At 38.1% G+C, this 24,708-nt stretch overlaps 2 protein-coding genes and 1 long non-coding RNA gene across 6 annotated transcripts in view; 2 read left to right on the top strand and 1 right to left on the bottom strand.

Moving 5' to 3' along the window:
• The window catches only part of LOC148837129 (neprilysin-like), a 36,491-nt gene extending 32,280 nt beyond the window's left edge, over positions 1–4,211 (top strand). For all 4 annotated transcript variants that reach the window (XM_088913782.1, XM_088913780.1, XM_088913781.1 and 1 more), the window contains 4 exons: positions 1,509–1,574; positions 1,977–2,072; positions 2,527–2,603; positions 3,010–4,211. In XM_088913782.1, coding sequence (XP_088769908.1) covers positions 1,509–1,574; positions 1,977–2,072; positions 2,527–2,603; positions 3,010–3,109 — 339 coding nt within the window. In that variant the 3' untranslated portion in view covers positions 3,110–4,211. The remainder of the gene's footprint in view (positions 1–1,508; positions 1,575–1,976; positions 2,073–2,526; positions 2,604–3,009) is intronic.
• A 7,588-nt stretch (positions 4,212–11,799) lies between these two features.
• Positions 11,800–15,300, bottom strand: LOC148837128 (uncharacterized). The gene is made up of 3 exons (XR_016090915.1): positions 15,241–15,300; positions 13,447–13,541; positions 11,800–12,045 (listed from the first exon to the last, which is right to left on the bottom strand). It is a non-coding gene; the product is annotated as an uncharacterized LOC148837128 (long non-coding RNA).
• A 1,743-nt stretch (positions 15,301–17,043) lies between these two features.
• Positions 17,044–24,606, top strand: LOC148837127 (extracellular calcium-sensing receptor-like). Its single transcript, XM_088914277.1, has 8 exons — positions 17,044–17,059; positions 18,017–18,188; positions 20,884–21,175; positions 21,538–21,747; positions 21,781–22,353; positions 22,445–22,672; positions 23,334–23,457; positions 23,699–24,606. The coding sequence occupies exons 1-8, from the start codon at positions 17,044–17,046 to the stop codon at positions 24,604–24,606; spliced, it is 2,523 nt and encodes an 840-aa protein (XP_088770403.1).
• The last annotated feature ends 102 nt before the right edge of the window (positions 24,607–24,708 follow it).

Raw genomic sequence — 24,708 nt, 5'->3', positions numbered from 1 at the left:
AGCTGCTATGTGTCCAGGGTGTATGCAATATATTATGTCCAAGTAGTATAGTATGCTGAATACAATGGAAATTGTATGTCCATGTAGCCATTACAGGTGATTTGCTGAAGGAGCTGCAGCTTGGCTATTTAGCAGTCTTATTATCTGGAGGTAGAAGTTGATCCGTAATCTGCTGGACTTTGACCGAATGGTACTGCTGGACTTCGGTACCGTTTACTGGATGGTAGGAGGGAAAACAGTTTGTGACTGGGATGACTGGGGTCCTTGAGAATGGACCTGGACTTCTTCAGACATCTCGCTGAGTAGATATCCTGGATGTTTGGTAGCTCACAGCCAGTAATGACCTGCGCTGACTTCAGCACCCACTGCAGTACTTTGCGATCCCGGGTGGAGCAGTTCATACCAGGAGCCCCTGCTCCATTCTGCACGAAGATAGATCTCAGAGGACAGGGCAGACAGTGAGAGTAACACACAGGGGCAGTGACTTTGGCTCATCCATGAGTTTTAAACCGACTTCCAGTCAACAGCTCCCAAGAGGCTACATTGTCCGAACCCGTGGAATCTATTAACACAATTGATGTGTTCATCTACATTTACTGGTTGTTGTTTGTTTCTACGTTCTGAACAACAAACGATGCAAGATCCTAAGGGAAAAAAAAAGAGATGAACAGGTTAAAAAATCTCAGAACCGGTTTTGCCACACTGAGAGAGAATCAGGATGTTTAAGCTCTCAAGAACTCTTTTCTTCTCATCACTGTTCATGTCCTTCAATGCAAAATCTTCTGTTTTGCACTTTCAGTGTCATCGGGGAAGACTTTCTTGACTTTTGTTCTCTGCTCAGCCCTGTCTGTGTTGTGGGCCTCTCGTCTGCTCTCTACAACTTCCTCCAGCATCCAGCTTTCTGGCTAACACTCGCTCCTAATCCTCCAGCTGCCTGGTCACCCTGATCACCCATTCCTGTTACTTCCGGACTTTGCTTTTACCCGTTGCTTGCCCGTTTTTAAGTTGGAGTTGGTCCTTTGCGTCAAGAGCAGCTGTTCATCACTAAAAATGGGTGTATAGTTACATGACCCAGTCTGAGAGAGCTTATGACAAATCCAACTTTCCAGCTGAACGTTTTTCTTCAGACGTGCCTTCTTAAATCTTCACAATTATATTTTTCTACATTTGGGACTGGTGTTGTCCTATTTTTTGGTTTGTTCTGGGGAACTTGCCCACATGGCCAGTTTTGTCACTCTCTCTAGCCCAGCGGTTTCAAAATGAAAGGAAAAGTGTGGGCATCCTCTATCGCTCCATGGGGCCTGTCTGTATCTCCTGAAATCAATCTTGCCCTTTCAGCTTACAATGAAATACCACTAATTAATCTGGTTTCAATATGCGTTTAATTTGGGCTGTTTATAGCGAGAATATTCCTTCTGAGAAAAGTGCTGCCCAAAATTTTGTTAAAAGTTCTTTGAAAAAGACTTTTCAAAGAAAAGCCTAATTTTTTTTCTCTATTTTTTGAACAGCTCAGTGGAGTTAATACTTTGGGAGAGAACATTGCAGATAATGGTGGAGTCAGACAAGCATATCAAGTAAGCCCTGTGAATGAAAAGGATTTGTTCTCTTTTGATTATGTGTCATTTTTTATTTTAGGACTTTTTTTTGTACAGGGAGGAGAATTTCTTGTAAAATCTATTTCTCTAGTTCAGTCCTTCATGAAGAAAAAGCAAGTGTCTTTATTTTTTGTAAAAAAACATTTGTAAAATATGTATAGTTTTAAGACGTAGCAATTCATATACAGTATATTGAAATATCAATTAAAATAAAGTAATACTGAAAACTAGAAAACCCCTTTTAGGTGTTTTAGGCATTACAGTTTTCTACAATTCATCCCATGAATATGCTTTTCACTAAACTTTATGACAGTTCCTTTCTTGAACTATCCAAGCCATGTTATAATGAATACAATCAAAAAACTTTATTTGAATTTCCAGGCATACCAAAATTACATTAACAAAAATGGACAGGAGGAGCTACTGCCAGGAATTGACTTGAACCACAGACAGCTGTTCTTTCTCAATTTTGCACAGGTAAGCTCCAGACTAAGACACAGAGAATCCTTGTTCTTGGCGATCTGTGAATACCTAAATTAATTAAAGCATGAGATATAACTTACTGATAAAGTTATATTAATGTTTTAAAATCACATTTAATGCTTTATTTAATAATATAAATGTTTTCTAACCTATAAATGTTTTGCCTCTCATCAAAAACAGTTTTGTAGAAACAACTTTTTCAAAGCAGAGATGTATTTCTTGTGCACTGTAAAGTAGAAAAGCTAATCTTATTGCTTATCTCTCAGATCTAGCACAGGCAATGAGCAGATTTGGAGAAAATGTGAACATGTTAACAAAAACAAAGCTTCTCTTTGTTGATCTTTCACTATAGGAGATGAACTGTAGCCAGTTATTATGTTTTTTGTTTTGTTTTTGTTGACTAACATGTGTGGGGTAAAAGAAAAAAGGACTTATTGTTTCATTTTAGGTGTGGTGTGGTACCTATAGACCTGAACATGCTGTTAATTCTATCAAAACTGATGTGCACAGCCCTGGAAAATTCAGGTTTGTTTTTTTTAAATAGCACTGTATCTCCTGTATGTGTTTGAATGTCTTCTGGTCACTTTGCATAAACAACAATAGAGATAAATACACCTTATACATTACATTGGTACACGATTTCATATACTGTAAATGCTTTACTGTAATCATTATTCATAGTAACTTTAGCCTTCATGCAATAACCAGGGGTGTTTCAGCACAGCCAAATGACATTATTCTACAGGGAAATAAGATACAAAATAATTAATGGTCATTAAGTAATTCACTACTCTTTAGTGTTTCTAGTATTTAGTTATCTACTGTATATCATAGAAAGTGCTAGAAGAAGTAATTATTATACATTTGTGGTAAAAAGTGACAGGATTAAACTCCAAAAAAATAATTGTTTTTTTTTTTGTTCCTCAAACAGGGTTTTAGGGTCATTACAGAACTTTCCAGAATTTGCTGAAGCCTTTTCTTGTCGCAAGAAAGATTACATGGCGCCATTGCAGCAGTGTCGAGTTTGGTGAAGTGGGCAACAAGTCAAAGAAAGACCCCTTGTCAACAGACTGTTAGACTCTACTTGCAGGGATTCCACTGAATGTGTACAGGGGAGGGTTACTAAATGCAGTGCCCTCTCACACAGAACTGTTCTTTCTTTCTTACCTAGTAAATGTGCTAAATGGTAATTAATCTTCAAACAGTTCATTAAACTTAGATTTTTTAAAGCCAGTATTCATACACTTAAAGTATAGCAGCACAAAAACGGATCTGAACATTTTCTATATAAAGATTTTTCATAAAAATTGAAATTACTAGTATCGCATATATTGTGTTGTGTTTCTAGTTTTACACTTCATGTATAATTGTTTCTTTGCAAAACAGAAAAAGCCTTACGAACTTACTTTTTTATATGAGAGGGGATTGTTAAATTGTGATTCCTGGTTAAGGGGGCTTGATTGACATGAACTCATTTGCAGAAAGTCAAGATATGACTTTGAGGCAAAGCAAATAAAAATAACATTTACACCAAAGATTTCAAATTCTCTTAAGTGTACCCTGTACATTTCTTCTCACAAAACTAATGATTTCATTTATAAAAGAGAATTTTAAGGATTCATGACTAATTTGACTTTAGAAAGATTACACTGAATGTCATCTCTTAAGAGTAGAGGGGGTTAATACTCAAGATGACTTCAGTCTTTGCTGATAGTACTCCTACGATACACCTACTCAAGTGATATCATTTTCTGAAAGGAATGTGTTCACTGCTTACATTCAAGAGATGTACTTTTTGTCAATTTTCTTTATATAGGAAGTTAAAATTCTATAAATGATATTTAGGCCAGTTATAAAAGAAAACAAAATCCTGTATCAGAAAGGCAAGAAACTGATTTCTTTATTGCAAAAAGTGTTTTTGTCAAATCCTAGCAATCTGTAGTATCTGCCATTGAAGGTGATACCTTTTAAACTTCACCCTTCCATAACTTTAAAAGTTGAATACCTTTAGTCCAAGGTGTATTAATACAGTATTTAGAAAGTTAAACACAAATACCTCAGATGCCTGGATTTAGGTACTTTGTAATAAACATCTTCAGAAATAATTTGTTAATAAATTCTAACATAAAAGTGGTTCTGTTTTATCTGTGTTTTGTTGACATACAGTATACACCTTTTCGCAAGCACTAAAAATACAATGGGTGTATTTGAATCAGCCAAAAACCCATCAAGAGTCTTTTCTGTTTCTGCAGCAGATCGTCTATGCTTCTGCGAAGGTCAAAGTGCGTCACTGATAAGCCATTATAGATTCCCTTCAGATGTGTTACTGTAAATTCTGCTTTAATCATGATTAAAAACACATTTGTTGGCACCGGACTGACAGCAGGCAGCAAAAGCTGTAATTTGAACTCAAGACGTAGGTGTATGTTCCGGACAATGAGAATAACGGAATAACGGAACTCAACACTTCACACAGTTGGCTGAACTCTTAGTGGTTGATATACTGTATATATGGGTGCAGGAATGAGAAATTTGTTCAAACATATATGCAGCTTTGGTTGTTAGATATGAAAACTAAATTTCTAAAGATATCTAACGTAGGGTTCTTGAAAGACAAACTATTGTATCGTAGCGCTCCGGGGTTCACTTGGGTATGCGCCCTCTCCGCTGCTGCCACAGGTCGGCCCCCCACCTCTTGGAACTCAAACCCAGGCCTCTGGCATCACTCAACAGGGACCCAGCCAGTTGAGCTAAAGGGAAATCTCCCATCAGCCCAACGGCTGCGGTCCCTGCTATTCACAGGGAAGGGCGGTGACGTCACAGCGCTGGTAAGCCAGCTCGCACAACCTGCAATGTCGGCCGTATGCGTTACAGTATTGATAAAAAACAATAATTAGAAACCAATGTTAAATTTGTATTTTGAGTTTTGAATAATCTAAAATTGTCGATTTTGGGATGCGCTACATTATCGAAAATAAGTTTTGATTATTGGTATTATATTGTCCATTTACATATATGGTTGGTTGCGAGATTTAGATTAGTCACATTTTTAAAAGCATTCTAACATACAGTGTACTGCTATTTCTGCTCATTTAAGAATTTAAGTTTCTTTGGAGAAAAAAGTCAAGTTGATTTTACTTCTCATCTGCATATAACGATACAGTCAATGTGGTTGAAAGGGGATTACTCTAAAAGTATGGCTTTTATCGGTATAATTGGGGCGAAAATAGATCCGAAGTTAGAAGGAGCTTCCTTGTGTTTAAATGAGTGGAACACGTCCCACAAGCCTATATGTTCTAAATGTATTGTATGGCTAGCCTGCGTCACAGACCATACACTTTCATGTGTAAATGTGTTTTATGTAATATTTGTTATATGTTAATGTGTGTTTTATGTTGTGTTCTGTTTCAAAAACAGAAAAAAAAATACTGTACAAAATACAAATACAAAATATTGTAGCACTGACGCAGTTCGCATAGCGTGTATGGTAAAGGATTCGTCGTAATGCCTTATAACCTGTAGTAAATCAGGGAGTCGCCTGACAGCCCTTAATTACGAGACTTCAAAGGAACTACATGCCCTTTGCTACTGGACGTCACAGTCTCCTTTATAAAAGCCTCTCAATTAATAATAACAATAATAATTGCTTACACTTACATAGCGCTTTTCTGGACACTGCACTCAAAGTGCTTTACAGGTAATGGGGATCCCCTGCACCACCACCAATGTGCAGCCCCACCTGGATGATGCGACGGCAGCCATAGTGCACCAGAACGCTCCCCACACATCAGCTATCAGTGGGGAGGAGAACAGAGTAATGAAGCCAGTTCATAGATGGGGATTATTATGAGGCCATAATTGGTAAAGGCCAGGGGGAAATTTGGCCAGGACGCTGGGGTTACAAGCCTACTCTTTTCGAGAACCGCCCTGGGATTTTTAATGACCACAGAGAGTCAGGACCTCGGTTTTACGTCTCATCCGAAGGACGGCACCTGTTTACAGTATAGTGTCCCCGTCACTATACTGGGTCATTAGGACCCACATGGACCTTAGGGTGAGCGCCCCCTGCTGGCCCCACTAACACCTCTTAACCCCATTCTTCCCCCATTTGATTCTGGGCATCCTCAGAGCCGCTGTAGAGGAGACAGGCATCGCATGCACCTTGAATCCTCCACTCCGGTTTCTCAAGCACTTGGTCTTCCAGTCTGTCTGCGTGGTTTGACTTTTTTTTTTAAACAATTCATGTTAGACTATAGAACCCTAAATTAAGGATGAATGTTTACTTTCTAGTGTAGGTAGGGTAGAAAAGATTAACACATTGGCACGCAAGACGACAGCAGTACACAAGTCTCTCTTTTTAACCACAGTGACAACGTATTAAGACAGAAGAAGGACAGAAAATCAAGTAAATAAAACATGCTTAATGTGTTATTGTAGAAGTATATCTGGCAGTGCAGACTAAATGTGTCAAGAAAGAATTCATATTATTTACAAAACGATACTGCTTTCAAGTGCTTTAAAAGATTAGGTTTTTCCTAATGACAGGCCATGGAAGAGTTTAGAAATGGAAAATGAGAACTTCTTCAGAAGAGCCCTACATGCAAAAAATGTTAGATACTGACGTTTTTTAAACAAAACTTCACTAGCACCACATCAAAAACAGTCATTTTGAATACCCAAATCTAGTTTGTTTAAAGTGATCTAAGAGTAAATTAAATTATATCAAATTTATTGCAGACAACGAACTTCTTGTGCATAATAAACACTACGCATAATGGAAAATCAAGTGGTGGAAATGTTATTTCTCTTCCTTTATGCATGCAAAAAAGCCACTGGTCGTTCTTTTAAAATATAAACAATTTTCTTTTGCTCTCTCTTTCTTAAGAAAGTTTTAAAATGTGTTTTTTTTATTTCAGCAAAATCCAGTTACAGGCTGTAGTTACTGTAGAACATTCTGTCAGATCAAGTAAAATTCTGAAATTTGATAATTGACCTTAGCACCTCTGTGTTAACTAAGAATTAGCACACAGATGTTAACGGTATGAATCTGGTAACTAAATAACTAGCTGGTACAGTAAGTAGTTCTCATAACGAACAGCATGTGTGTGAAAAAAATGTTGCTCAAAACACGGTAAACCCGTAATTTTCACTATGTTCAGTGTGAACTCAATTTGACCTTTGAAAATTAGACATTTGACATCGCTTGGGCAATGGCTCTGCATTTCTAATATTTCCTTTGTAGAGGTGAGCATTTAAGACGTTGGATTGAAACATTCCATTCAGTGCAAAATCTTCCCCACAATACAACCCACAATTTCCATTATATACAGGAGTACTGTACACACACTGCGGGCCCTGTATTCGAAACACTGAGCAAAAGGGTTTTAAACATCTTCTGAAAGTATTTTGAACATATGACAATTGAACCAGGATCAGTTAACAGATGATTTATTAAATTACGTTATTTAGAAATCATCTGGAACAAAAGTCAGCCCTAAAGGACTAGAGTTTCCTGAACTGAACAAATTACTTACAGAGATGGAGACTCCAGCTCTAACTCATTCATTTCCTTTTTGACTTATCTCTCCATGCTTCCTTAGGTCATCTGTAGCATCTGTATCTGAAATATTCACCCATGAGATTTTCATATCAGTACTTTAACAGGGCTGCTTTGATATGGGAATAATATTATGCAAGAATGGGAAGATTTTGCCGTCAAAAGAGCAGAACGAAATTGCTCTCACTCACTCTCTCATCTCTTAAGTGGAGAAAAATGGAATGACACCTAGCATACTGGTGAAAATATCTATTAAGCCCCCATTTTAAAAAATCCCTGTATATTCACAGATGGAGTGTCAGTCAAACCCAATTAGAATGCAGCACTTGAAATATGAAAAAAAATTCTTCTGTGAAATGCTAATTTGACTCATAAAGGATGCTTTTGTAAGTAGATCTGAAACATTAGCTGGACTGATTGTATTCACAGTGGGAATACAGGGCTCATTTGTTTTTCAAAATGCACAAAAGTGATAATAATTGAAATACCTTTTTAATCTTGCAACCACCAAACAAAAATCAGTATAACCTGAGATGAAAGAATTTTAATTTTGAATAATTCCTGCTCCCAGTTTTGCATGATATTAACTGCGCCACCTGAAATGCTTTGAATGTATTCCATACAGTACCTGCTACCAACAAAATCAATAATAATAATAATAATAATAAATCATTATTATTATTTTGTTGGATGTTTTTAAATTGATCTTGAATATTTGAAGAAGTGATGTTTAAGAAGACCATAAATGTAGTTTGACAGTTACTGATAAAAATCTATGTGCAACAACATTATCCAGCAATGAATTGCCCCTGCCTCTGGGGTCGGAAAAGAGCACTTCAAACCAAGCATCGTGTTGTGAATAGTGAAAAATGATGACCTCCTGTGGTCACGCCGAAATCTCTTCCCTTTCCTGTACGTGATCACCTTTCAGGGTCGTATTCTCAAATTGAAACCTCTCTGATACTTCCTTGTAGCTGAGGTTTAACGATTAGCTGGAAAAAATAACTTCCACTCTTGTGGTTAAATCCTCAATTATGTGCAGGTGGTTATGATTCCATTATAATAATCAAAGCTATTAAATCCCAAAGGTACTGTAACTCACTTGTATATTCTTCAAAACATTCAAAGCAAAAATACATATATAATGATTGTTGTATTCAATGAACGATTTATGTTACAAGATCTCAAAAACGGTTTTGTGAATTTTCACACATAGGTGGACTTGGTATGTGTATTATAAATAAGTCATGCGTGATAATGGCAATACAAAGTTCGTAAATAAACCTCATACGGGGATATAGCTGTTATATCCTACACAAGGCACACAGCCCGAATTTATCCAGTTCATTCAACTGAAAAAATAGATATCAACTGTATATCGTGGACATGAAACTGGGTAATGATCATTTATGCTAATGAAGTACTTTGACTTTTATTTACACGTGGTCTTCCTAAAAGTATTTTCAGAGGCTTCTGGTTTGGCAAAAGACCCAGCACTTCTTTCATTGTTCAGAAAAAAAACAACACAGCTGCTTCGAAATCATGGACGTGTTGTCCAGCATCTCAACAGGCAAACTCAAGCAACTGAGGGTGTCACAGTTTACTTGAAAGAAAAAAAAGAGGTGATGTCACATAGTGCGGGGGTTGCCCCCTGGTGGCAGAACAATGGGAATGTATTCAAAGTGCGAACAACTCCATTATTTGCATAGATACGGAAACTTATAACCCCCTTGCGTCTTTATCACTGTACTCCATGATGATTTCAGAATCAGATTCAAAACTTTTGCATTTCTGCTATGTTTGAAAAGCAATTTCCACTACAAAAGCAGAGAAAAGGGAAAAATATGCAATGTTTTTTTAGGATTATTTTATTTTCCACCTACTTCATTTTGCAGGTAGTGGTTTTTGATGGCCTCACGGGTCACAGGTATGTTAGGGATAAATTATGAAGCTTCCAAATCTCATGTCACAATTGGCAATTGTACTGTGAGCCACAGAGGTTCAAGCTGCCTGCTGTGGTATAGTGCAAGAAGGTGATGCCAGGACTTTCAAACGCCAAACAAGTTCTGGAGAAAGTGATTCGGTTTGTGAAAGTCAGATGCATTATGTACATGGCCTGATTTTGCCTGTTACACTTGTGGCCTGCCATTTCAGCCACCATGCAAATAACTTGGCAGTACTACAGCCTCTGACAGGTTTGAAATATGGAGTGGAAAATATGTCACCTGGTGGGAGAGGTCAGGGATCCACAGAAGGATCTGTCAGTTGAAATAAACGGGAGACACATCATTGATTTGAAAAGGCTGAAATAGATACTTGCTCTCCCTGTATAACCTCAGTGGAATGCAACAAGGCGAAGGGCTGCTTACTGTTCTTAGCAGAATTTTGGAGCAAAGGCTGTTTTGATCTGTGATTGAACTGGCTTCCCTCATTCAATGTCATGTGGCTTTTTACTGCTGGGATGTTAGTACCCCTTTATTCCAATGCAAAAAAACTGAAGTCTTTCCTTCTGTCAGAATGCATGAAAGGTTGCTAATCTTGGCTCTGTTTCCGTGCATCCCTTTCAAAAATGAAGTCATCCGCAATCCTCAGATTTGTACAATGAGGTTCAAAACCTCTCATGTAGAATTTTAGAGTGTGGGTATTATACAGTACATGTACTTCCCATGAATGCATAAATGCACAAAATGTGCACAGTGGCAATAATATACCTGTTCTAAATTTTAGTTACTAGGTACAAAAATACAAAGATCTTGGTTATTAAATGAGTCATTTAATACAAATATGGAGGCCAGTCCATTTTCTATTTTTTTTCCCCGTCTTTAAGGACTAGGATTACAGGCCTGCAGCAGACTGTATCTTGGAACCGGTGGTTATATGTTAGGCAATTTTATCCCCAACACTGTTTTAATGAAAAAAAATAGTATATGTGTTTACATAATCAGGAAATGACAGATGTTTTTCAAGGTCTGGCTTTGAAATGTACAGTATTTCACAGTAATAGGGTGCAAATGGTATTAGGAGCCATTAGAAATGACACTTTAAAGCTATTCTTAGCCTCCTACTGCTGCCACTCTACTAGATGGTCCTGAAATCTTCTCTCTGGTTATTCAATCTGTTACCTCTGCATGTCAATGGGCTCTTAAAGAAATGGCACAAACTCACGAGGCTTTCTCTGTGAACAAACTTCTGAACTAATTCATCTGAGGTGCTCTGTGTGTCAGCGGCCTTCTTAATGGATAAATAATAACCGTAGTGTTTTACAGAGGAATCTAAAAGACATACTGCATGTGTACATCTGTCTTTGCATGTTACATATTATTAGTGGCACTGCCCTCTCCTTTAAGGATAAATGCTGCAAATAGATCAACATTTTTTTGCCAAGGAAAAACAAAAGTAAAAGGATTGTGGTTCTAAAAACATGACTTTAATGTATTATGTTTTATCGTGTACCAATAATTTATCAGAAAGACAATCAGTTACTGAGGAGTTTCTGATTAAACACTATGGGGTACTACTATGCATTTAAGGCTCTGCTTTAGTTGTTCATATAGATATACAGTACTATGTATCACTCTAAAAGCTCTCCCAATTTAGAGGATGGATTCTTGGAAAAGGCTATGATTTTCCTGTTACCAGGGAAACTGTATCACTCACAGCACCTAATGCTCAAATCTGTCTTCAAATTAGTGACCTCTGGCATGCTTGTAACAATTTACTGAAAATGCTCAATGTTTTTAACAATTATGTTGAGTGTGCCCAAAGAGTAATGTGCTAGTAGATTAAACCAAGCACAGCTCTGGCATAAAGCCGACTAAATGAGATTGTGTCATTTCCAACTAAATAAGAGAATATATGGTATTGCAGGACTTAATTACTTCGATTACTGTATGTTAATAAATTGGGTTATTGCACTCTTAAAAAAGGAATATATTTAAAATAGTAAATTGATTAAAGTAGTGAAGTTCATTGGTTTCTTGCTCATTCTTTGGGTAACAAAGGTAATTATTTGATATTCACAGTCCACATTACTGATATGATAATCATCAGTGTTTGAAATACAAAGGTAAAAAGATAAACACTCATAAATGGCCATTACTGTTGCTGTAAGATCTTATGTAGATAATTAATAGCATTATGTCTATAAAAAACAAAACAAAGGAATTCTTTTAATACAATTTGTTTACTGACAAATTAGTTGACTATCTCATAATTGCCTCTAAAAACATGGATGACAGCCCAGAAAAATAAAAACAAAGCTTGTTTGGTACAGCATTACATTTATACAGTTATTTAAAGCGTGTTTTGTATTTACATGAGGATGCTCAATTTGCTTCAGGATATTCACACATACTAAACAGATCTTGATTCTTGTGACATGTTGTTCTTAGTCTCTTGTTATATTTCTTCCTGAAAAAGCAGAGAATAATTGTGAAGAAAATTTTTATTATAACACACATAGAGACAGATTAAAATGGTATTATAGAACAGACGCAACAGAAGTTAACTGTAAATATCAACAAATCGAAAATGAAATCCCAACATTTGTGTTGAAAATGAAGTCTGTGCTTGATGAGCATTTTTGGGCTTGATTTTGACAGCACGTTTTTAATTTCTTTTACAGTTTTTTACTTTGTATATATAGTTACATGCTAAGAGAGAGTTTAATTCAGCATTGCATAGTGTTTAATACCAGAAATTCTACTTATACATTATTTAACTTGCACAAAATCTTCATCCTCCAACCCTCTCCCCCTTTTAAGGCTGGGTATTTATATTGTGGCTCACTGGTAGTGATCTTTTGTGGGTATTGGCTTTATGTGGGCTATGCTTACAACAGTCCATGTGATGAAAATTGCTGACAAAGGCCCCATCTCTGATGACAGAGAACAATGCATTGCTTCATCCTTCACCTAATTAATTTTCGCTGAGCGCACTAACGTGACATATCCCACACTGTTTAGAGTGATGACATAACTTAAAAGTTGCTTAAAAGTTGTTAATCCTCCAGAAGATCTATTCACTTCTCGAATACATTAGAGGAAGATATTTTGTTGTTGTTTTTTTCAGATTGATACCATAGCTGACACTCTCTTACTCAGGCTGCAATGACACAATTCAATCAACGACAAAAGTGTGTGTCCTGCAACGTGCAAAGAGTGTAGTAGTACAATAAGGTTTGAGGTACAATAAAGGATGAAACACCAGTATCCGTTTCCTTATTCTGCATAAAATGGTGATTACATTTGTCTTTGACTCTGACCAGCTTTTCAGAAAATCCCAGTGCATGCTTCTTTTGTGTGTGGATGTGTCATAGTGCACACAAGTGCACTTGAAGCGAACTGTGGGATGTGTACAAGCTGAATTGTGGGGAAAATGGCAGCTTGAAGCCCTTGCTCTTGCTTAAAACACAGTCCATATGAAACATGTGAAAACCCCACAGCTGAAAGGAGATATCATCAGACTGCAGTTCCTGAGAAAGTGAGGTTGTGTGAGGTAAGATGTTCTTACTGTACACCCTAATCAGTAGATCCTACTCTGAGCATGTTTACACTGAAGAAATGAGAGATGGCTGTGTTTTCACCTTTCTACAGTGGTCACACCTGCTACATGTTATTCTGCTACAGAGACAGTGAGATGTTCCCTTGAAATGCAAATTACCTGCATTAGCATGTGCACTCTTTTGCAAGCTTAGAGAGGCATTAAAACAGTTCACGCCATACACAGTAGTGTCTCTGAAACTCAGGCTGTGAAACAGTGCAGGGGACTATTTTGGCCTTTCGGGAAACACAAGCAACAGAAAGCACTCACCTATGAAAATACAAAATAGACAACCACCGCACATCCCACTACCCAGCCCACCATGAGCAGGACTGGGACGACATACCGAGAGGCGCTCAGCTGGGCTGTGAATGAGCAAAGGAAACAAATGATGTCCCCCATGAAAGTTTAGTATAATAATAATAAACATTATTTGTATAAAATACTTTTAAAAGTGGCTTCTCAAAGCTCTTTACAGTAAGGAAAAAGAGCGCACAATGAGAGAAGACAGGGCAGGTATCCTTATCCTTAACTTAACAGGATACCTTAAGCAGGTATCCTGATATCCTTAACTGTCTGATATCCTTAGGGATAGAATCTGAGAGCTTTGGAGCAAAGTAGGAGAAGGCCGTTGATGATTCTAGTCTTCTCGGAGAGCATCACACTACAGTGAACATTCTTCCAAAAATAAATCTCATGTTAGCATCATGAGATTCACATTGATACCACCTACTGAAAGTTATTACCAATTATGGTAACACCATTCCAACAGAGCAAACAATGAGGAAAAATTAATCATGCCTCACAAAAGTTATCCCCCTGCTCTCTGGGTAGAAAATGCTGTGAGACTCTTTAGCATTCACTTTGCTCTTTACATGCTGGTGTGAAATATCTCTCTGGATGCCACGTTCAGTGACTCCAGATTGGGTGGGTGAGGGCTCTGCAAAGGAAATTGACTATTACCGTAGGAAAAATCTTCAGAATGAGCTGATCCGCTTTGCAAAACATAACAAAGAGATCAGCCCTACAGGAAGAAGAGTAGCCCATTGTTCTGTTGATCATAATCTCCTTTCCTTGATCATGCCTAGAACCAAACACATCTCACAAGCTGAGATGAGTTTCATGGTGACACTTGTATTCATAGGGTCTCATTTTCAGTGGCCTCTATAAAGGATATAGAATAATATAACCATAGATAATAATTCCACAGAACTACAGCCGTATCCTTACTATTGAATTAGCCTTCCATTTGCACTTTTTGTGTCACCTGTCTTTCTCATACTAGTAGGTGAACTAACACAAGCATTCTTTCTCTTGCTGTTAGTGAAAGCTGACATGTCAGGGGTAATCTCTGATTCTGTGGTATCTTTGGAAGTGTTATTTTTCATTTTCACACTTTCTGTGTTTAGCAAGAACTGCAGTTGTCAGAGCATATATCCAGAACTGAGTTAATTGATTACATGTTACAACTGGAGCATCCAGATAGAATATTGTAGTGGCTAAACAGACACAGTTTGTGGCTAGAAAATTTTGTTATTTAAACCGGTTCTAACTCTTATTATTTCTTGCTTCCTGACAATATAATCATCTGAGTAAGCATTAGTGCAGAAATGACAGCAACATATAGCCTCTATATTAAAACTATAATCCTACTCGCATTTAGAAAGGAACTTGCAATTACAGTAATGTGACATTCTTTACTTAAAAGCTTGTAAGGTGTGTTTCACCATGGTGAATATGCTGGCCTCAAAACGATGGTTTTCAAGGCCAGCAGATTACTACATGGAGTGACACAGGAGATGTTTATCTCATTACAGTTCTCCTTCCCAGACTGGAATGCAATTAGCTTTGGCTCTTGAGTACCGTTTAAGACATGGTGTCAAGAGTTTGGGTTTAATGCCTACACAGATGTCATTAGTGGTAACTGTGTGAAACAATATTAATGAAGGCACATTGCACCTTCATTTTACCTTAGATGTATCTTTTGTATACAATAGCTTTCAAACATTCAATGGCTGTAGGTAAACATGCATGTTAAATGAGAAAAGTTGAAAAATATCTTACCCGTGTTGTTCATAGCGTCCTGTTGGTTTTCCAAGTTTTATTGGAATGGAACAACAACTGGCGGTTTGCAGCAAAGGTCGCTTTAAATAGAGGTGCAGTGGAATGCAGACAGCTGTGATTCCCAAATATGCCACCAGACCTCTGGAAGATGCCTGCATCCATTCAAATGAAGTCACATCTTCATGCACTCAGCAACTTCCAGATTGCGAGCTGATAAGCAGAATATTCATGCACCCTAGAGTTACGGTAGTACATTGCACAGCTTTAACAGATTGATGAGCTTCCAAACAGCTGTTCGCCAATGTTTGCCACAAAATGTTTTGGGGATTAAGCTTTGCTTTAGTGCAGTCCCATCCATAGGGAATGTTACATTTCAAACCTGATACCTATTCAGGGATATTTTCCATTTTTTACAATGGACTCCATCCTGTTTTTTTTATGTTTTGATGCTCTGGAAAAAAAGTTATATTCATAAACATCAGCTCTGTGCTTGTACCTTATTATTCTGGACATCAGCATGGTCATATCACTGTGTAGGAATGTGTGTGTGTGTGTATTTTGGCTGATTTTGTCATTTGGCACGAGAAATAGAATAAGAAGTGCATTGAAATGCAACAAGAAAAGAAAAAGGAAAATGTTAAAAATAGGCAGGAAAACACAAAAGGCTATATATCATTTTTGGAAAATAAATAAAATCTAAAACATGGCATGATCACATCTGTTCCTCTAGGAAAAAAAACAACAGAGCACCAGTATGCATAAGAAGGGATTCATTGCTGTATTTTCAGGAATTATTAAAGAATCGATAATTGCCAAGGTGTTGAATAGAAGATTTTACTGAGCTCATAATTAACATCTCATATGACTATTCTTGCTGAAACCCATCAGTCAGCATTAGCAATCTAGCTTGGATGAAGAAATGCATTCTATAATTTGTCACTTACTCACTGTCAGGCCATGTTTGTTATGGGCTTTCTAATTATAAAGTTCACAGAAGTGACAAAAATAATCTCTAACTTGGACAGACAATAGATGGAAAACAGCTCACAGATAATCATCTTCCATCTGCTTACTGGCCCCACACCACAGACCGTATCCATATTCCACAAGAGTGTTTTTTTTATGTGCAGCTTGAAAACAATTATAAATGCACATCTTTGAAATTACATCAATTAAAAACACAAATTAAAAAGTCACAGTGTTTGCTTGTGCACTGAAATGCACTCCACATGCATGAAAACATTCTGTATACAGTGGCTTGTACAGTATTCAGACCCTTGCACTGTTTTTACGTTTTGTTTCTTTAAAGCTTGCAGTCATGAAACTTTAAAATAAGCATTAATATTTGTTATATACTGTATACAACCTACTCCACCCATTCAAAGCAAAAAACAAAAAGAAAGAAGAAAATAAGGAAACATATGAAAGAAAAATGGAAATTGATTGCTTAACTTTTCAAACTTTTTGCATTTGCAAGCCTAAAGTCATTAAACTGCACATAATTTCCATAACGAACCACACAATTACTTGAATAGCCTCTGTGTGTGATAAATAATACTGTAGTAGTTCTCGTGATGTCAGAATAAAAACCTCTGTGAAGTTCCTTGGTTAGAAAGTGATTTTCAAGGAAAGACTCAACCATGAAGAATAAGGAGTCTAAAATAAAGACTAAGTCAGCGATAAAGTCATTGAAAAGCACAGATCGGAACAAGGGTATGAAAAATATTCCAGTCTCTGAATATCCCAGTGAGCACAGTCTACTCAATCATCTGGAAATGGAAGGTGCCAAGGCACACTGCCAAGATGATCAGCCTGTGTGGTAAGAAGGAATTGCTTATTAAAAATAAACCATGTCAAAGCCTGCAATGGAGTTTGCAACAAAGCACCTGAGTAATCCCGCAAAAATGTGGAAAAAAGGCCTTGTGATCAGATGAGACCAAACTGGAAGTTTTTCATCTAAATCCTAAGTGTTACATTTGGTGCAGACCAAACTCAACACATCTCCCACTCCTCTCCCATCCCTATAGTGAAGCATGGTGGTGTCAGCGTTACAGTGTGGGGAGTATTCTCCTCTGCAGGGACTGGGAAACGTTAGGATTTATGGACTAATGCATGGTGCAAAATACAGGCAAATCCTAGAGGAGAACCTGTTTCAAACAGTTAAAGATGTAAAACTTGGGCAAAAATTCACTTTTCAATAGGATAATGATGCAAGGCCAAAGCTACACGGGAATTACTTTGGATTAAGGAAGTGAATGTCCTTGAGAGGACTAGTCAAAATCCCGACTATTGAGAATCTGTCTACTGAGACTTGAAAGCTGCTGCTCATTTGTGAACCCTCAAGCATCTTGAGAGAATAATGTGTTCACTAGTCTGAATACAAGTCAATGTTTTCTGTTTAGTTTTTGCTGATATTTACTGTTCTATTTATCTTACACTTAAAATTTAGTAACATTTTTGGAATCATACGAAATGAGACACTAACTGGGGGGCCAGGATCTGAAAAGTTTTGCAAGGCAGTGTACATAGTCTGCAGATGACGTATTATACCAATCTAAATACTACAGGTATATGCATTAAATAAGAGGAATAAAAACTGGTACTTCTAGATAGAAGGTGAAAGAGAGGTCTTTACGGTTTGTAAGAATGCTCCTATTGTGTATATTCACTGGAGTAATGCCTTGATTTTTTTTCACTTTACTTCAGCTACAGATTTAAGCAGCAGTGCCCAGCAGTGATGGCTCAGTGTGAGTGGTGCAGCGTCTTTATTGATCAGAGTCTGAGAGGGCAGCTGCCCCAGGGGTGAGACGCCTCGCTCACAGCCCCAGTGTCTCCCTCCCCACCGCCCTGCCAGCTGGGCTGCAGGCAGACTCCCTCCTCCGCCCGCACTCTGAGCGGAGCCCAGGCAGCCCGCAGGCCTGGAGACACAGGCTGGAGCCTCCTGCCCTGTCAGAGGAGTGTCACAAACTCCTCGTAGAAGCGCCGGAACCTCTCCGAACCTTCTGCAGTTTCTTATTTCTCCAAGTTCAATTCAGATTCAAAATAGAACCAGAACATTGACTTTGTCCAATAGTATCTGAGGAGCAAACTCTGCAAAGAAGCTTTGAAACTTTCTGCAATGTCTAATCGAAAGTTCCACATTCAAAATAGAGTGACTTTGTGTCATGTAGTACGAACACCATGAACACCTTTTAGTTTGTAAAGCAAATGCTAATTGCTACCATCAACAGTTGTGTTGAATGAATGAGAAAGGGCGGCACTTTACACTATGCATATGATTACCTGTAGATTTATATGTAATTGCAATATTATCATGCACAGCTTCACCATAATCAGTAATGAACTTTCCTTGTATATGCAACTAAACATTCATTCTGGTTCTTTAATTTTTGCAAGCTAATGCGTAGATATTTACAGTACACTGGTAAAAGAATGTGACGAAGTTCATTGTAACAATGTATGACATCATAATTAATTACTATGTAAACACTCTGTAATTAGAGGGACAATGTGTAATTGTGACCCATGGCTACCCCACTGCCTGTGTAGTCTGTGATTATGTTTCAAGCATTCTAACAGAAGATCAAGCTCTGAATACCTTTCATTATTCATGTACTGTTAATGTGCCTGGTAAAAATAACACCCAATTCACATAATTCATAAATCACTAGCATATATGAGACACAATCTGTTTTTAGAGAAAAAAAATCTCCAGATACTTGTGCTGACTGCTATATTTAAGTTTATTATTTTCTTTAATTGCTGTGTCATTAGTTCTACCAGTAGCACATGATAGTGGTTTTAATCAATAGTGAGGGCCACAGAAACAGTCAAACCAGTTCTGATTACAGGTTACATTATACTGTGAGCACATCGAGTCTGGATTGCCTAAAACATTACAGTGCTTATTTAACCAAAAGACACTCATGCCACAGTTAAAATGAACACTCTGAAAAAAGAAGCTATTTGTGCATAATTGCTCCAGCACATAATAATTGGAACCTATTTCCCAGAAATGAGGATGAGAAAGGTTCAATATAATCACTGCTCTGCAGAAACAAGTAACTCTGAAAAAAAGAATAGACTCAGCAGTTCGATCTTACTCTAGCATTCCTTTCACAGGGGAGTTTAATTTCAAATTTAATTCCAGCCTTAGCAAAATTGTCTCTTTTCTTGCTGCGCTAGTAAAATGAAATCACTTTAGAAAAGATATGATTGTTTAATATTGATAAACCAGCCTTCCATATACTGTGTGATATAGCAGAAAGAAGATAATAATATTAAAAAACTTTTCCACTTGGCTCATATATAAAATAAAAGCACTTTTAATAAAAACAATCCCTGAATCTTTGCTTTGAGAATTTATATTATACTCTTTGTACCATGTAAACAACATGCTCACCTTGTTGCAATTATTCAATTTTATACAATTACACTTCTTTCCTTCATGACCTTCACATGCCTTTGTAGGTGCAGAGTCAGTCTCATTTTGTTCTTTTCTTCAAGCATGACAAATGTTAATTTTCAACCCCTTGTGGTACTAAACCACATTTGCACGGATTTATTATATGCATTCTCTTCATGTAACCACACATATGACATTGATTTAAAGTTTTCTTTTGCATTACAACTAAAAGCATCCCTTGTGTGTTGTGATAAATATAGGGTTGGGGACAAACTTATGCAGTGTAGCTTGATTTATAATATACTGTATATTAATAATAAACAGCTTGTTGTATCACTTGATAAATGAATACCTTGAACCCTGCATCTCCAGCTGCAGACCATCTTTAATACTACTTTTAAAACATTTGTGTTTGGCAGTAAACAGTAGGAGGTCTTCGATCTTTTGAAATAACTAATAGTACATAAAATAACAAAGACAAATCACTGCCTTCCTTTGGGTTCAAGGGATGTACAATTATCGTTGCTCCTTAAGGAGCTCCTCAATTGCTTACACGTTCCTGCCTGTAAATTTTAATAGGAGTGCAGATTGTTTTTCTTGCTCTAGGTTAAATAAACACTATATAAGAAAAGATTGATGTTTTTCTTTGAAGAGAGAGCATAACCTCCTGTTCTTGTCTCTGAACCATTTCCTGTTTCTTTTTCTATCCCATTTTCATCCGAATAATGAATCTTTATTCGTTGCTGTACTTTGCTTTAATTTTTCACAGAAGGATTTATCGAGCTGAGGAATCAACTTGCAAACCTTATCAGAGCTCAGGCTTAAAACACCTTTACAAAAAAGGAGACATTACTATTGGAGGATTATTCCCCATCCATACCAGAGTATTGGCAGGTGATCAATCATTTCAATACAAACCTCAGTTCTTGCAATGTGAAGGGTAGGTGGCAGCGTTTAAGGTATGTATGTGTATTTGAAAACCTATGTTCACACTGCTCAACAGAATGTGCTGAACATATTGGAGATGACAGGAACATCTGAAAATGGTACTACGTTAAACTTTTACTACCAGGTGCGTAGAGAAGGAGGTGATTAGCATACAAGCTGAAATGTTTAAAATAGTAACGCTCTTATACTTGAAAGCATAATACAGATATATTTTTATTCTCCTCAATGTTGAAAGTGAATTTAAGTCAAATGAGGAAATAAGGAAACATTTGTCATTTTTCTGCAATTAGCTTTGATTTCAGAACATTCCGCTGGGTGCAGGCAATGAGGTTTGCGGTGGAAGAAATTAACAATAACACCGAGCTTCTCCCGAACGTGACGCTGGGTTACGCCATCGCTGACACCTGCCTGACACAGCGGACTGCTCTCAGGGAGGCCCTGGCTCTGGTGACAGGAGAGAGGGAGACGGTGTCTGGCTCCAGCTGTGGACGAGCTCCAGATGTGCCCGTCATTATTGGGGATGCCAGCTCCTCTGGATCTATGGTTATTGCCAGAACCCTGGGAGTCTTCAGAATTCCTATGGTGAGGGGGTTTTCCAGCAGGTACCTGTGCAGTGGGAATGCAATATAGGATTAGGAGGATAGTGTCTCAGCAGTTGGTGAGAAATCCAGGAAAGGAGGTAGGAATTCTTCAAGGAAGTCATCTTTTGTAGAGTTTGTAAGAGTAAGGCCCTTCTTTTTCAATTCTCCTTATCACACAGCAAACTTTACAAATATCCATATTTATTACTTTTATTAATAAGGTTGTGACTCTTAAAGAATGCTATGAAAATCATTTAGTTATCTGCTTATACTGTACCTTTGATTACATGTTCTAAAATTACTGTTCTTCTTCCGAGAAGAAATTTCAATATGAACCTGGAAAAATCTTCCTCTCTTTTACAGGTCAGCTACTTTGCTTCGTGCGCATGCCTCAGTGACAAAAACAAATTCCCATCATTTTTCCGAACAGTTCCAAGTGATTATTTCCAGGCCAGGGCAATGGCCAAATTACTGAAACGTTTTGGCTGGACATGGGTGGGAGTCATAGCTGGAGACGATGATTATGGGAAATTTGGAATACAGATATTCCGAGAAGAAATTAAGAATTTTGATGTTTGCATTGCATTTTCCGAAATCATTCCCAAGGTCTATTCAGAGGAAAAGATTTTCGAAATTATCAAAGCAGTAAAGCTCTCCACAGTGAAAGTTATTGTCACTTTTGCTATTCAGTCAGATATTAGTTTTGTTCTAGAGCAAATTGTGAATCAAAACATCACTGATAAGCAGTGGATAGCCACAGAAGCTTGGATTACATCTTCACTGGTTTCAACTCCAAGGAATTTACACTCCTTGGAAGGGACTCTGGGTTTTGCACTGCGCAGGGCAGAGATTAAAGGACTCAAGTCTTTCCTGGAAATAATTCACCCTGCTTCAGATCCTACAGATCCATTCATTGCCGAATTTTGGGAAACAATGTTCAAATGTTCTTTGGGTCTCCTGACCTCACCCACTCTTAAACCAAATTGCTCAGGCTTAGAAAAATTAGAAAGTGTCAAAAGTATTTATAATGATGTCTCACAATTAAGAGCAACATACAACGTGTACAAAGCTGTGTACTCAATAGCTCTGGCTCTTCAAGACATGCTGCTCTGTGGCCCTGGAAAAGGTCCTTTTGAGAACGGAACATGCCCAGACATCACTGACCTCCAGCCATGGCAGGTATGAATGAGGTGTGCAGAGCGGAAATTTCATTTTATCTTTCAAAATAATGTATTTTTATTTAATAAGCTCCAATGAATTTGTTTTTAAGCTTGTTCACTATCTCAAAGAAGTACATGGTAACACACCTGTAGGAGAGAAGATATATTTTGATGAAAATGGGGATCCAGCAGCATCGTATGATATCATCAACTGGCAGAGGGAGGCAGACGGGTCGGTAAAGTTTGTGAAAGTTGGTCAGTTTGATGCATCAGAGGGATCTGAGAATGAGTTTAACATTGAGGAAGACAAAGTGGTTTGGACTGGAGGCCAGCGCGAGGTGAGGCTGGGCAGGTGTTGATATGTAAAGGAAATGCACTAATATTTCAAGGAATACAGCAGGTAAATAAGACTTCAACATGAAAAGATTAATAATGAGATGTTTTTTGTATAATTATCAATACATTTATACTGAAATTCTTCACTCATGTAGGTTTTGATATGCCCATGTAGGTACTGTATTTGAAAAAAGTACCTACTAAAGGCTCATATCCATAAAAATACCATTTGCAAAATTTGCAAATTGCAAAAAATTGCTAAAAATTGAAATAAAAAACATTGTACAGTATATTGTGCAGGTAAGTGCCAATGTATGGAATACTAGAACAGCATCACTGGATAAACACAAATGGACTCACAGATTGTTACATGAACAGGAGAAGACTTCAAAACAGGCTTTGGTAACACATACATAGGACAGCAAATGTCAAAATAATGAAGAATTTAAATATTAATTTCCTGCTCCACAAAGTGTCAAGTGTTGATCTTATTCTTTAAAGCTGTATTTTAATATTTTCCAATATAAAATCTATTCTGGGAAATATGCTAATTCACACTTATTCTGTAGCGAAACAATAAACCATTTCCTTCTGTTATCGGGCCCCTAGAACACACAGGCACCCCTGTCTCAGTTTCACTGAGACTTTGATTTCTCCTCACAGGTTCCTCAGTCAGTGTGCTCTGAAATCTGCCTCCCAGGAACGTGGAAAGCTGCTCAGAAAGGAAGGCCAGCCTGCTGTTTCGACTGCCGGCCTTGTGCTGATGGAGAGATCAGCAATATTACAGGTCCACTGTCTACTTGATTTCCACACAACCTGGCTTCTGCTGTGATTACAGATTGCTGGGATTACCACACAGTCCTGTGAAGAACCGTGTTGTTCTTATATTTCTAAAGACGTGGCTTTCTCAGTGCATGGAGCTCAGGGCCGTGGGGTTCCTTGCAGCACAAGTATTTGAAGGTAAAAATACCAATAAAAGCAAATTTATTTGCTGAACTAATCCTAAGAATATTTCTTTCCTCTTTCAGGTTCTGTAGAATGCAAAAGGTGTCCACCCACATATTGGTCTAATGCCCAGAAAACAGCTTGTGTGCCAAAAGAGACCGAATACCTGTCTTACCAAGAGACCATGGGGATTATCTTGGCAGCTATTTCAATCGGCGGAGCTGCCATCACCGCCTGTGTGATTTGCACCTTCTTTCACTTCAGGGACACTCCGATCGTCAAAGCCAATAACTCTGAGTTAAGCTTCCTGCTCCTGGTGTCCCTGGTGCTTTGCTTCCTGTGCTCACTGGCTTTCATTGGCCAGCCTCTGCCATGGTCCTGCAAGCTGCGCCACACAGCGTTCGGGGTGAGTTTTGTCCTCTGCATCTCCTGCGTCTTGAGCAAGACGGTTGTTGTGCTGGTGGCTTTTCGCTCCACGCTTCCAGGCAGCAACATCATGAGATACTTTGGTCCTGTGCAGCAAAGAGCCGGCATTCTGTTCTGCACCCTGGTGCAGGTTTTAATCTGTGTGCTCTGGCTGACACTGTCACCACCCTATCCATCAAGGCTCTTGGAGCAGAGCGCAAAAATGATTCTGGAGTGCAACGTGGGCTCTGTGCTGGGATTTGCCTGTGTTCTGGGCTATATCGGCTGCCTGGCCTGTGTCTGCTTTGTCCTTGCATTTTTAGCCAGGAAACTCCCAGACAACTTCAATGAAGCCAAACTCATCACGTTCAGCATGCTCATCTTCTGTGCGGTTTGGGTCACTTTCGTACCAGCTTACATCAGCTCTCCAGGAAAGTACACAGTAGCTGTTGAGATTTTCGCTATTCTGTCATCCAGCTATGGTCTTCTAGTGTGCATTTTTGTCCCTAAGTGCTACATCCTCCTGCTGAAGCCTGAGAGGAACACTAAAAAGCAGCTGATGGGCAAGATGCCAGCAAAACACTAAAGAAAATAGTAATAAATAATAAGAAGACCTTCTTACTTGACTTGGTGGGCAGTGCTGTGGCCGCACAGCTCTTGGGTCTTGGATTTGATTGTGGACTGGGGA

This window comes from Atractosteus spatula, chromosome 4 (assembly GCF_055471065.1).
Source record: "Atractosteus spatula isolate fAtrSpa1 chromosome 4, fAtrSpa1.hap1, whole genome shotgun sequence".
Taxonomy (NCBI): Eukaryota; Metazoa; Chordata; class Actinopteri; order Semionotiformes; family Lepisosteidae; genus Atractosteus; species Atractosteus spatula.
Note: the sequence above shows the minus strand (reverse complement) of the source record. Positions and strands in the feature narration are given on the sequence as shown.